The 12,865-nt window shown below is 38.6% G+C and overlaps 1 protein-coding gene across 1 annotated transcript; it reads left to right on the top strand.

Annotated features, from left to right (window-relative positions):
• The first annotated feature begins 9,648 nt into the window (after nt 1-9,648).
• On the top strand, nt 9,649-12,292 carry LOC119069393. Its single transcript, XM_037173444.1, has 6 exons — nt 9,649-10,820; nt 10,890-11,033; nt 11,085-11,230; nt 11,290-11,437; nt 11,481-11,594; nt 11,656-12,292. The coding sequence occupies exons 1-6, from the start codon at nt 9,649-9,651 to the stop codon at nt 12,290-12,292; spliced, it is 2,361 nt and encodes a 786-aa protein (XP_037029339.1).
• The last annotated feature ends 573 nt before the right edge of the window (nt 12,293-12,865 follow it).

Here is a 12,865-nt window from a genome sequence, read left to right as displayed (position 1 = left end):
ATTAGCAACAGGTACGATAACAGAAGTGGGTTAATGTTTCAATCTCAAGAATTTTTTGTAGAAGACATTTAGACAAAGATGCATCAATGAAACTATTGACAAGCACTTTTCGCCAGATGAAAAATCCAAATCAATTATTTCTGATAATGATCACTGTCTATTCCGGTTTAGAGCAAGGTGAGACTGCCTTCAGTGGTAAAAGCCAAAACAATGTAGGTCTGTTTTAAATCGAAAGAGAAATAGAGAGAGAAAGATGTTGACAAACCTGTGCAAAACCTGTGTACCTTTATATGAAAAATGAACAGCTAAATATGCCATTATACAGCTCAATTTAGTTGTGTATGGCCGAATATAGCTATATATAGTTATGGATGTTGTTAAATGGATGCCTTGACAGCATCTCTTGAAGTATTTTACCAAGATATTTCATTTTTACTGAAATCCAGAAAAAACGGTCATTTTAAAACAGTCGTCAAATAAATCAATGCATAAAATTCGGTCGTTTCCTCGAGATTTAGGCAAAACAAGGCATCAGAACAGTCCTTGCGTTTGCTGCGACTGATATGAGCCCCGTACAACCCGTAAATCTATTTTGCCCAAAACCATTATTCGTCCGTAGCCTTAAAAAGCCTGTAACCCTTATTCGTCCGTAATCAAAATGCTTCCGAAATCTTATTGCGTACTTGACATTATTGCCTATTTTTGCAAATTGACTGTAAGTGTTCATCTTTGAAATTGCGCTTAGCGCAATTACAAAAGCCCGTACGAAGTACGTCTCAAGTATAAAACAAAATTTTACGATGTAATTTTAGTAATCCGAATTTACATTTTTTTTACCAATTTTCTTGGGTATTATGTGTCAAAAGATACAATAAGTAGCAAAATCTGATGAAATATTCTCGATTTATGAACAAAAACCACTTAGGGCCACAAAGCGGCCTTAGTCGAGGGGCCCAAATTTGAAACTTTTTTCAATACGTTCTCTTTGTATTTAATTACCTTCCTCCTACCAAAAACCACTTAGGGCCACAAAGCGGCCTTAGTCCAAGGGACCAAATTTCAAACTTTTTCGCCACGTTCTTTTCGGTATTCAATTATCTTTCAAACAAAACAAAAACTAGCAAAATCGGATGAGATTTATTCGATTTATGTGCAAAAAATACTTAGGGCCGAGCAGCGGCCTTAGTCCAAGGGACCAAATTTGAAACTTTTTTCGCCACGTTCTTTTCGATATTCAATTATCACTCAAACAAAACAAAAACTAGCAAAATCGGATGAGATTTACTTGATTTATGTGCAAAAACACATAGGGCCGAGTAACAGCATTAGTCCAAGGGCCCAAATTTGAAACTTTTTTGCCACGTTCTTTTCGGTATTCAATTACCTTCCATAAAAAATTAAATCCAGCCAAAATGGGATGAGATTTACTTGATTTATGTGCAAAAAAAAAACTTAGGGCCGAGTAGCGACCTTAGTCCAAGGGCCCAAATTTGAAACTTTGTTGTCATCATTCTATTCGGCATTCAATTATCTCTCAAATGAAACAAAAACTAGCAAAATCGGATGAGATTTACTCGATTTATGTGAAAAAAAAAACACTTAGGGTCGAGTAACGGACTAAGGCCGAGGACCCAAATTTAAAACTTTTTTGCCATCATTCTATTCGGCATTCAATTATCTCTCAAATGAAACAATAACTAGCAAAATCGGATGAGATTTCCTCGATTTATGTGCAAAAAACACTTAGGGCCGAGAAGCGGCCTTAGTCCAAGAGGCCAAATTTGAAACTTTTTTCGCCACGTTCTTTTCGGTATTCAATTGTCTCTCAAACGAAACAAAAACTAGCAAAATCGGATGAGATTTACTCGATTTATGTGCAGAAAGCACTTAGGGCCAAGTAGTGGCCTTAGTCCAAGGGCCCAAATTTGAGACTTTTTTTGCCATAATTCTATTCGGCATTCAATTATCAATCAAATGAAACAAAAACTAGCAAAATCGGATGAGATTTATTCGATTTATGTGCAAAAAATACTTAGGGCCGAGTACCGGCCTTAGTCCAAGGGTCAAAATTTGAAACTTTTTTCGACACGTTCTTTTCGGTATTCAATTACCTTTCATAAAAAACTAAATCTAGCAAAATCGGATGAGATTTACTTGCAAAAAACACTTAGGGCCGAGTAACGACCTTTGAGCCCTCCCAACAAGCCCGCGTTGCATCTTACCCAAAAACGATGTTCAGCAACTTTGTTCTTCTCGTCAATACCTTTCATTTAATATATCACAAACAGCTATTGCGTGCGTATTTCGGTAGAAATCGTCGAAAGACTGAAAAACACCTATAGGGCCCTAGCTCTGGAAGGGCTGACCCTACCATGCCCATTTTCGTACTTGACCTTACTTTTGTCGATACCAATCGGGGAAAAAAAGAATTTTGAAAAAAGGTTGTGATTTACTTAAGCTAGAGGGGCCACGGACAGACGGACAGACAGACAGACGGACAGACGGACATTTGTTTTATTGCGGATTCGTTATCTATGAACATAAACAAATGCTTTGCCCTTACCGTCTCTGCTTCCAATTCAACATGTTACAAACGACATATTAATCTTATAAGCCCCCAGTACTTCGTACGGGGCTAAAAATTGAAAAAAGGTTGTGATTTACTCAAGCTAGAGGGGTCACAGACGGACGGACGGACGGACACACGGACATTTTTTAGCCCCGTACGAAGTACTGGGGGCTTATAAGATTAATATGTCGTTTGTAACATGTTGAATTGGAAGCAGACGGTAAGGGCAAAGCATTTGGTTATGTTCATAGATAACGAATCCGCAATAAAAACAAGGCATCAGAACAGTCGGAGCGTTTGCTGCGACTTAGCCCCGTACGACCCGTAATACCGTAGTCGTAATACGCCCGGAATCCTAATACGTCTACAACCCTCTAATGCGTCTGTTACCAAAATGCAAGTCAAGTTGGGCATGGTCAAATTTACTGAAAGTGTTCATTTTTAAAATTGCGCATAGCGCAATTATGAAAGCCCGTACGAAGTACCTCTCAAATAAAACCAACAATTTACGACATTATTTTAGAAACCCAAAATTTTTTGCCTTTATTCCATTCGGTATTCAATCATCTCTCAAATGAAACAAAAACTAGCAAAATCGGATGAGATTTACTCGATTTATGTGCAAAAAACACTTAGGGCCGAGTAACGACCTTTGAGCAATCCCAACAAGCCCGCGTTGCATCTTACCCAAAAACGATGTTCAGCAACTTTGTTCTACTCGTCAATACCTTTCATTTGATATATAACAAGAAGCTATTGCGTGCGTATTTCGAACCTGACCTTACTTTTGTCGATACCAATCGGGGAAAAAAAGAATTTTGAAAAAAGGTTGTGATTTACTCAAGCTAGAGGGGTCACGGACAGACGGCCAGACGGACAGACGGACAGACGGACAGACGGACATTTTTTTTATTGCGGATTCGTTATCTATGAACATAGACAAATGCTTTGCCCTTACCGTCTGCTTCCAACTCAACATGTTACAAACCGCATATTAATCTTATAAGCCCCCAGTACTTCGTACGGGGCTAAAAATGTACAGGGCAGCCAGCGTCAATGTAAAAATTGCACATACGTATGCATGTGTGTATGTGCTGCATTTAGTCTACTAAACTAAAGTAACAGAATGAGGCTTTGATATGAAGCATATTGCTTTGATGATTGTGACCACAACTAAATGGTTAGTGGTTAATATTTTTTATAGACAAAATAGCGAAATAATTATAAATTATCAAAAGTTGTGTTGTCAATACACTTCTATTATAATTTGGAAAGTAGAAATCCTTACATTTCAATGTCCAACACCTTGATGGTGTTGACGTGAATGTTTTTCTTTTCTTCGTAATTTCTGTCATTTGATTTATTTATTGTGAAACTGTCAATCAATTTTTTGGTGTTTCAATTTTGGATTCTTTTTTCTAACAATGCCATAAATTTATTGTAACATTCTTATAAATCTTCTATTTTAACACCTACAACTATTTTGAAATGATCTCATACGGATCCGCCTCATTGTGGCAATGAGTTGGTGTTTGATATGTTTTAAAATCATGTCCGTGGATCGTAAGTAAGAAGCCAGGAAGGCTACAAGGCCCTTAGTATTTTTTGCACATAAACCAAGTACATTTCATCCGATTTAGACAATTTTTGTTTTACATGGAAGGTAATTTGACAGTTCTAGGATTCAAGAAATTTGAAGAATTTGTGAGGATTTTTTCCTAAAATTATATCGTAGATTTTCGATTTAGTTGAAAGGTACTACAACATAGGGCAATAAAAACAAAGCCCCTCCCACGCCTCCCACGCAATATTTAACTATAAGAAAACATAGCTAACGCCGACCCGTACGAAACACCTATTCGTATCAAAAGCTTTTAATGTGAAACTCTTCATTTCTCTTACTTCATTTTCTTCTCTACTAAAAAGCTATTCGCCCTTTAATATCATTCACATTATCCCCTCTTTGCCTAGTTATCATGTACAAATAAATTGCCGGAGGCAATATAGACAGCCCCGTACGAAGTTAACTTTCATAAACTCCTTTTACCCAGATATTCCAATTTTACTAAAATTTTATATGGCCACCGGCAGCCATTTTGTTAGGAGATTGGAAATAGTACTGACGATTCACAGTTATTAATACCTTTCAAACAAAAAACGAGCCGTCAGAACAGTCGGAGCGTTTGCTGCGAATGAGCCCCGTACGAACCCGTACATCTATTGCGCACGTGACCCTAGTTGGTAGGTCGACCTCCTCTTACCGTAAGTCTACTGCCCCCGTAAACGTCGGTAAAGTAAAATTCTTATGAAATTTGTACGTCTTAAAAATTGCGCATTTCGCAATTACGAAGCCCCGTACGATGTTCCTTTCAAACGTAAAACAAATTTCAAATTGACCTAAAATTTCCTCAGTCCTATATTAACCTATATTTACCTATAAATAAACAATTTACTGATAAATGTGCTACTATATAGCTCAAAATAACTATCTATACCGTTATATAGCTCAATATAGCTATATATATCTATATATAGATATCCACTTTTGGGATCCTTGAAGCACCACACACACGTAACCACTCATTTCCCACTAATCAGTGATTTTGTAAGTATCATTTTCACCGATTTATATTGATTTTACAAAAATCCAAAATGGCGGCCGACGGCCATTTTGTTGGGAGGTGGAAAGTAAAACGGCTGCTTTACATTCGTTAGTACCTTTCAAACAAAAAACGAGCCGTCAGAACAGTCGGAGCGTTTGCTGCGACTTAGCCCCGTACAAACCCGTACTAACCTAAAATTCTTATGAAATGTGCACGTCTTAAAAATTGCGCATAGCGCAATTACGAAGCCCCGTACGACGTTCCTTTCAACTGTAACCCAAACTTAAAAATTTTTGCAACAATTTATATTAACCTATATTTACCTATAAATAAACATTTTACTAATAAATATGCTAGTATATAGCTCAAAAGAACTATCTACACCGTTATATAGCTCAATATAGCTGTATATATTTATAAATAGATATCCATATTTGGGATGCTTGAAACACCCCACACACATAACCAATCACTTCCCACTGATCAGTAACTTTGTAAGTATCATTTTCACCGATTTCTATTGTTTTTACAAAAATCCAAAATGGCGGCCGACGGCCATTTTGTTAGGAGGTGGAAATTAGTGCTTTACATTCAATAATACCTTTCAAACAAAAAAAAAATTCATGAAATTCGGTCAAAGTTTACTCGATATATTAACAAAAAACACCACGTTCACTGTACGGCCGAGTAGCTACATATAAGCTCACTCCAAGAGACCTAGCTCACGCTCCGGTAAGCCGAATTCCATGAACTTTTTTTTCCCTGATTGGTACGGTCAATACCTATCTAATAAAGCAAAATCCATCTAAATCCGTTCAAATTTGGCCAACCTACAAGCAAAAACGGCTTGCCGCCCTGTATCTAGTTCACACCAAGCGGTCTAACTAACGAGTCGATCATCCGATTTCCATAAACTTTTTTTTTGTCGATCGTTATTGTAAATACCTTTTATTTGACGTATCACTTACATGTGTAGCCTTTGAATGGCCGCAGATATCTTCGGAAAACGTTTAATCACTTATGAGGCCCCAGCTCGGGAGGGGTCGACCCAAAATCGCCCATCTTCGAACTTAGCCTCACTATTTCGACTATCTTTCAGGGGAAAATTTTTTTTTGAAATCGGATTTGATTTACTTAAGATATCGACGTGACAGACGGACGGACGGACAAAATTTTTATTGCGGATTCGTTATCTATGAACATAGGCAAACACTTTGCCCTTACCGTCTGCTTCGAATTCCATCAATTACACACGGCATCGTAATCCTATAAGCCCCTTCGTACTTCGTACGGGGCTAAAAACCACAACCTTCACTGTACGGCCGAGTAGCCACATATAAGCTCACTCCAAGAGACCTAGCTCACGCTCCGGTAAACCGAATTTCATAAACTTTTTTTTCCCGGATTGGTACGGTCAATACCTATCTAATAAAGCAAAATCTATCTAACTCCGTTCAAATTTGGCCAGCCTACAAGCAAAAACGGCTTGCCGCCCTGTACCTAGTTCACACCAAGGGGTCTAACTCACGAGTCGGTCATCCAATTTCCATAAACTTTTTTTTCGTCGATCGGTATTATAAATACCTTTGATTTGACGTATCACTTACAAGTGTAGCCTTTAAATGGCCAGAGATATCTTCGGAAAACGTTAAATCACTTATGGGGCCACAGCTCGGGAGGGGTCGACCCAAAATCGCCCATCTTCGAACTTAGCCTCACTATTTTGACTATCTTTCAGGGAAAAAAAAAAATTGAAATTGCATTTGATTTACTCAAGATATCGACGTGACAGACGGACGGACAGATGGACAGACGGACAGACGGCCAAAATTTTTATTGCGGATTCGTCATCTATGAACATAGGCAAACACTTTGCCCTTACCGTCTGCTTCGAATTCCATCAATTACACACGGCATCGTAATCCTATAAGCCCCTTCGTACTTCGTACGGGGCTAAAAATTCATGAAATTCGGTCAAAGTTTACTCGAGATATTAATAAAAACACCACCTTCACTGTACGGCCGAGTAGCCGGATATGAGCTCACTCCAAGGGACATAGCTCACGCTCCGGTCAACCTAATTTCATAAACTTTTTTTTTCCCTGATTGGTACGGTCAATACCTATCTACTAAAGCTAAAGTAGTCGAAATCGGTTCTCATGTGGCCGACCTACAAGCAATAATTGCCTGCCGCCCTGTGACTGGTTCACATCAAGGGCTCTAATTCACGTGTTGGTTATCCAATTTTCAAAAAAAAAAATTTTGGCCGATTCGTATTGTAAATACCTTTCATTTTCTGTATCTGCTAACATGTGTAGCGTTTAAATGTCCGGAGATACATGCGAAAAACCCTAGAGAACTTATTGGGCCCCAGCTCGGCAGATGTCGACCCGAAATCACCCATCTTCGAACTTAGCTTGTCTTTTGACATTATTAAACGGGGAAAAAAAATAATTTTCAAAATCGGATGCGTTTTACTCAAGTTATTGTGCAGACAGACAGACAGACGGACGGACGGACGGACAGACGGACATTTTTTTTCTCGCTGATTTGGCATCTCTGGACAACCACAATAGGTTTTCCCTTACTCAGGGAGTCCAATTCGACGTGTTACAAACGTATGCGTAAAGCTATAAGACCCCAGTACTTCGTACGGGTCTAAAACTACTTCATTTTTAAGATGAATACTTCCAGTAAATTGACCGTGCCGCACTTGGGCTGAGCGGGCAATAATATCAAGTAAGCATTGTGGTTACGGACGCATAAAGGTGTGGTTTAGTAGCGTACGGGACTCAGTCGCAGGGAACCTTCTGACTGTTCTAACGGCTCCTTTCAATACAATCCAAAAGTAGCTCAAAGTTTATAAAACTTATTCAAATATGACAAATATGACGTACATTGCTTTGGCTTAACTAGGTATTAGGCATCACGGATGTAAATGATCATATCGTTTCTATCGTATCGTTTCTCTAGGCTTCCTAGTAGCAGATTACACTCTGGTATGTATAACAACGTAATTCATTCGTTTCAATTAGAATAGTAATCGAATCACCAATTAAAATTGTCAGGCGTACATCACATGCTCGATTAACGTTGAGAACATCGGCTGGATTTTCATTTCCGGCGGAATTGCGAATACATTGATGAGCTATCTACAAAGATGGATATTAAAGTGGACGGGACGACTACCATTATTTACAGCAGCATATACAACCAACATAATCGTTATTTTTGTTTGGCTCTGGTGGACGCCTAATCCATCTACACCAATAGTTTTCTACCTTATCTCCATAGCATGGGGACTTGCCGATTCTATTTTCCAATGCCAAATTAATGCACTCTACGGCATCTTATTTCCCTCTGCAGGGGAGGCAGCATTCGCAAATTATCGTTTGTGGGAATCGTCGGGAATTGCAATTGCTTATTTGGCGTCCAATCATTTGTGTATTAGACCGAAATTATATATTTTAATTGCAGTTGGAACGATAGGTATTATTTGCTACTACATTGTGGAATATAAAGTTAAAATTTCAAAGAAAACTCTTACGAACATGTCGGAAAGTAATAAAATTTCGGATTAATTGCGTGTTTTTTTTTATAAAAGTGGAATTTCATTCATTTCGTCTTCCATATTTACGGTGTGGTTGTATTGTCTTTACTGAAACATGAGGCCAATTTGAGATTTTTGGACCTGAACAAGGCTCCAAGTTTTAACAATTATAAACGCCCAATTATCACTACTCTACAGTGACTTTGATATCGTCAAAGGGGCCATTCACAAATTGCGCACTCTCAAAATTCGGAATTTTTGACCCCCCCCTCCCCCCTTGCACGCTTTCGCACGCTTTTGGCACACCCCCCTCCCCCCCCTGAAATTACGCACGAATTTTTTAAAATAGAAAAAATTGAAATTTAATTCCAACATATTTAGTTTTATTGTAATAAAACGATTTTTTCGAAAGCACAAAGTGCAGCCTTCAATTTTACAATTTACACTATGTTGTTGATAACAGGTTTGGGGAGTAAACAATAGATAAAAGAATATCTAAGCGTTGGTGGTTGCAAAATAAAATTCTCTTCTCTCTCTGCTGTTAGCAATCAGTTGATAGATATCGGTCATCGTGGCGCGTTCTAAATGTGTTCGATATAAAATGGCAAACAAACGTTGTGACAATAAACTGAAAGAATTAAAACAAAAATATGCATTCGAAGCGAGTATTTGTGATTTAATTCCCTACGAAAATATACCAGATTCAATTAGTGATATATTACGTGACTTAGAAAGAATCAATTCAATTATTGAGAACAATGAAGATAGTGACGTCCGCAGCGTGCGTGAAAAATTAAAACAATTGTTGAACGATATCCTACAATATTTACAAGAAAAACTTGAAAATTTCCAAAAAAATCAAATTAGACCTGAATGGTCAATAATCAGTAGTGATCTCGTATTACTCAACGTGTTGCGTGATTAAAATGAGTTCCATCAATAGAGGAAAATTGTATAAAGACTTATTTTGTGCTTATTCAAAAGCATATTCCGAAACAAAATCGAAACAATCGATTCAGGACAATGTGAACAACATTTGGTCAAACATCAAAAACGATTCAAATGTTGCTAGTCTAATTGAGGCTAGAATTTCTGAACTAAATAAAATTAAGGCAAGAAAGCAGGTTAGTCTTCATACACTTTGGCTTCGTGCCAGTGAAAAAGGAAATGGTTTTAGTGTTAAAGCACCTGAAGAATCGACAAATCGATCAAGTCCCGTTGTCGAAAATGAAGAAATAGTACATCCAACGACTTCTCAAAAAACAGCCGCCTCGAATGTTATTGAAGAAGAAGGTGCACCATCAAACAAAGAAACACAAATCGATGTAACCGACCAGGTACAGAGCGTTAAAGCCAACCCAACTCCAGCTCAATGCAGCATAAAAAGTGAGATTGTGGTGTTACTATCAGATGTTAAAGCATTGAAAATGCGTCGAGATTGTGGACTGTTGACCGAAAATATGGAAAGTGAACTGAAATTAAAGACAAAGAATTTAGAAGCATTAAGGAAACGACTAAAAAAGAAAGAGCGTGATATGATTCGACACCGGAAACGACGCCTTAGAAAAAAGGCTTCGCTTGAAAATGCATGCGAAAATAATCCAGATCTAAAGAAGAAATTGAGCATTCGAGGCAAAGTGGGCCGACCACGTATCGAAGAAGATCAGCCGTATCTTTTAAAAGCTATTATTGACTTGGCCATGCATGGGTCTGCAGCGCACGAGAGGCGTCGAGACGATTCCATAAGAACAGTAAAAACCCTTGATGATCTAGTAACAAAACTGCGCGAAGATTATGGTTATAATTTGTCACGGAGTGCAACGTATTTGAGACTATTGCCTAAGAGAGCTAATTCAACCGAAGGAAAGCGTCATGTCAACTCTGTTCCAGTGAAGCTAATCCGACCTGACAACGACTTGCATAAAGATCATATGGACGGAAGGTTTGCCAAAACAACAATCAGTCATATTGACAGTATGGCTTCGTTATTAGGGCCGAATGAAGTGACATACATTAGCCAGGATGACAAAGCTAAGGTTGCAATAGGCCTACCAGCGGCATCCAAACAAGCGCCATTGCTAATGCACATGGAGTACAGGTATTTATCAGATCAGTTAATTTGTTATAGAAGTTCATAGCAATAAGTTATCTCAAAAATAATTTGTAGAGTCAAGCTTCCCGATCACGACTTTGTGATAGCGAAAGGACACAAACTGACTCCATCGGTTTATGGATTCTGTCAAATTAAGGCAAACGGTGGTGGCGATGCGTCAGCGATAAGCTATTCAGGTCCAACGTTTGTGGCTATAAGGTAATGCTTACTCTAGAAACTGCATATGAGCCTACAACGATTTTTGTGCAGGTCATCCAAGCACTCTTCGTCTACAGCTTTTTCGCACGCACGGGATTTGGAACAGATCTACGAAAAGTCTGAATTCAGCGAATTTACACATACGACGATCGGTGGAAAACTGAAACCAAAACCGGTTCTTGTTTGTATTGTGGACGGTAAATATTGATTTTCGACAGTTTTTTTTATATAAATGCTATAAAATGTGTTGAAACAGGTGGGCCAGACGAAAATCCGCGTTACGAAAAGGTTATTAGCATGGCAGTTCATCATTTCGTGCAACTAGACTTAGATGCCATCATGATCGCGTGCAATGCACCAGGACGTAGTGCCTTCAACCGGACCTTTAAGCAGAGCATTGACAGGCCTGATACTTCCGCACGATCACTATGGCACTCACCTAAACAGTCAGGGACAAACTGTTGATATAGAATTGGAGAAGCAGAATTTCTCATACACCGGCAAGGCTCTAGCAGAAGTCTGGTCAGATACACTTATTGATGGACATTTGACTGTAGCTGAGTGAGTATCTGACAGGAAACGACATTTTCTGAAACCTTATTGTTTGCTACTTAACTTCCAGTTATATAAAGCCTGAACAATCTGATATCGATCAGGCATCGATCATCTCGAAGGACGAAAAGTGGTGCAGCCGACATGTGCATCAGTCTCAGTATTTGCTTCAAATACTCAAATGTTCTGACAATCGTTGCTGTAAACCAAGGCGTAGTTCTCTGTTTCGATTTCTGCCCAAGGACGGCTTGCCACCACCGTCGCCTATAATACAGTCAAACGAAGGATTGAAACACGCCAACATCAACGATATTGAAAACTATGCGTCATTATTCGTGACGCTGGCACTACAAAAGATTGGGCATTCACATGCCATTTATGACACCTATTGTCCTTCGGTGCAATCAAAACTCGATTCACGAACATGCTCGTGCAATCAATATTTCAGTTCCGTTGTCTCGATGAAACGACATTTGAAAGACAATTTTATTTGTAAAAAAAACATAAAGATCGTTAAGCCTGTGAAAATTCTCGGAACACGAGGGAATGAGTCGTTAGTTGTAGTCCGCTATAATGTTGAAGAAGATGTCGAGTGGCTTCCGAGTGTGGAGGTAGACGGTGAATTTTTAGATAAAGACGAACAACCTTCGAGTAGTATAATTTATGACAATGAAACAAGATTAAAACCAATTTGGAGAACTGTTTAATAAAGTTTTTGTACACAAAAACAGTGCGCACGCTTTTGTTTCTCCCCCCCTCCCCCCGCGCACGTTTTCGCACGCTTTTCGCTAACCCCCCCTCCCCCCTAAGGTGAGTGCGCAATTTGTGAATGGCCCCAAATGAGTTAATGAATTCTATGTATTTTGAGACAAGGATTCAGATCATTCAGATTCTTTCATTTATTTTTCTTGAGTACCCTTATTTAGATCAGTATACCCCCCTAGAGATACCATATGTTTCCAACTTACCCTAAGTATCTACTTCGAGTTTAAGAATGAGCGCGAGCCTCACACTTACGAAATATAAGTTTAAGTCGAAGCTTTTGCTTCAACCTCATTTGCTTATATATACGAGCATTTGCTCATCATTCTTTTACTCATACTTGGCAAGTGCTTGAATTGATACTGATGATTACAGATATACAATGAATCGAGTGTGAAACATACATTCGACCAACGCACTTCAAGCAACAGTGATCATAGTCGACAGCTGCCAAATAGAGTATTATTTTGTATGAAATGGTTTTTTACCGTGTGTTACAGTTATATGACACACTGTCA

The sequence above is a fragment of the Bradysia coprophila genome (assembly GCF_014529535.1).
Source record: "Bradysia coprophila strain Holo2 chromosome X unlocalized genomic scaffold, BU_Bcop_v1 contig_306, whole genome shotgun sequence".
In the NCBI taxonomy this organism is placed as follows: domain Eukaryota; kingdom Metazoa; phylum Arthropoda; class Insecta; order Diptera; family Sciaridae; genus Bradysia; species Bradysia coprophila.
The sequence above is the reverse complement of the archived record's forward strand: the minus strand, read 5'-3'. Positions and strand labels throughout refer to the sequence as shown.

Coding starts and splice junctions, on each gene's coding strand:
- LOC119069393 (XM_037173444.1), top strand. CDS start 9,649: ATGAGTTCCATCAATAGAGGAAAATTGTATAAAGACTTATTTTGTGCT. Junction 11,034..11,084: donor CCAACGTTTGTGGCTATAAG/GTAATGCTTACT, acceptor ATTTTTGTGCAG/GTCATCCAAGCACTCTTCGT. Junction 11,231..11,289: donor TCTTGTTTGTATTGTGGACG/GTAAATATTGAT, acceptor GTGTTGAAACAG/GTGGGCCAGACGAAAATCCG.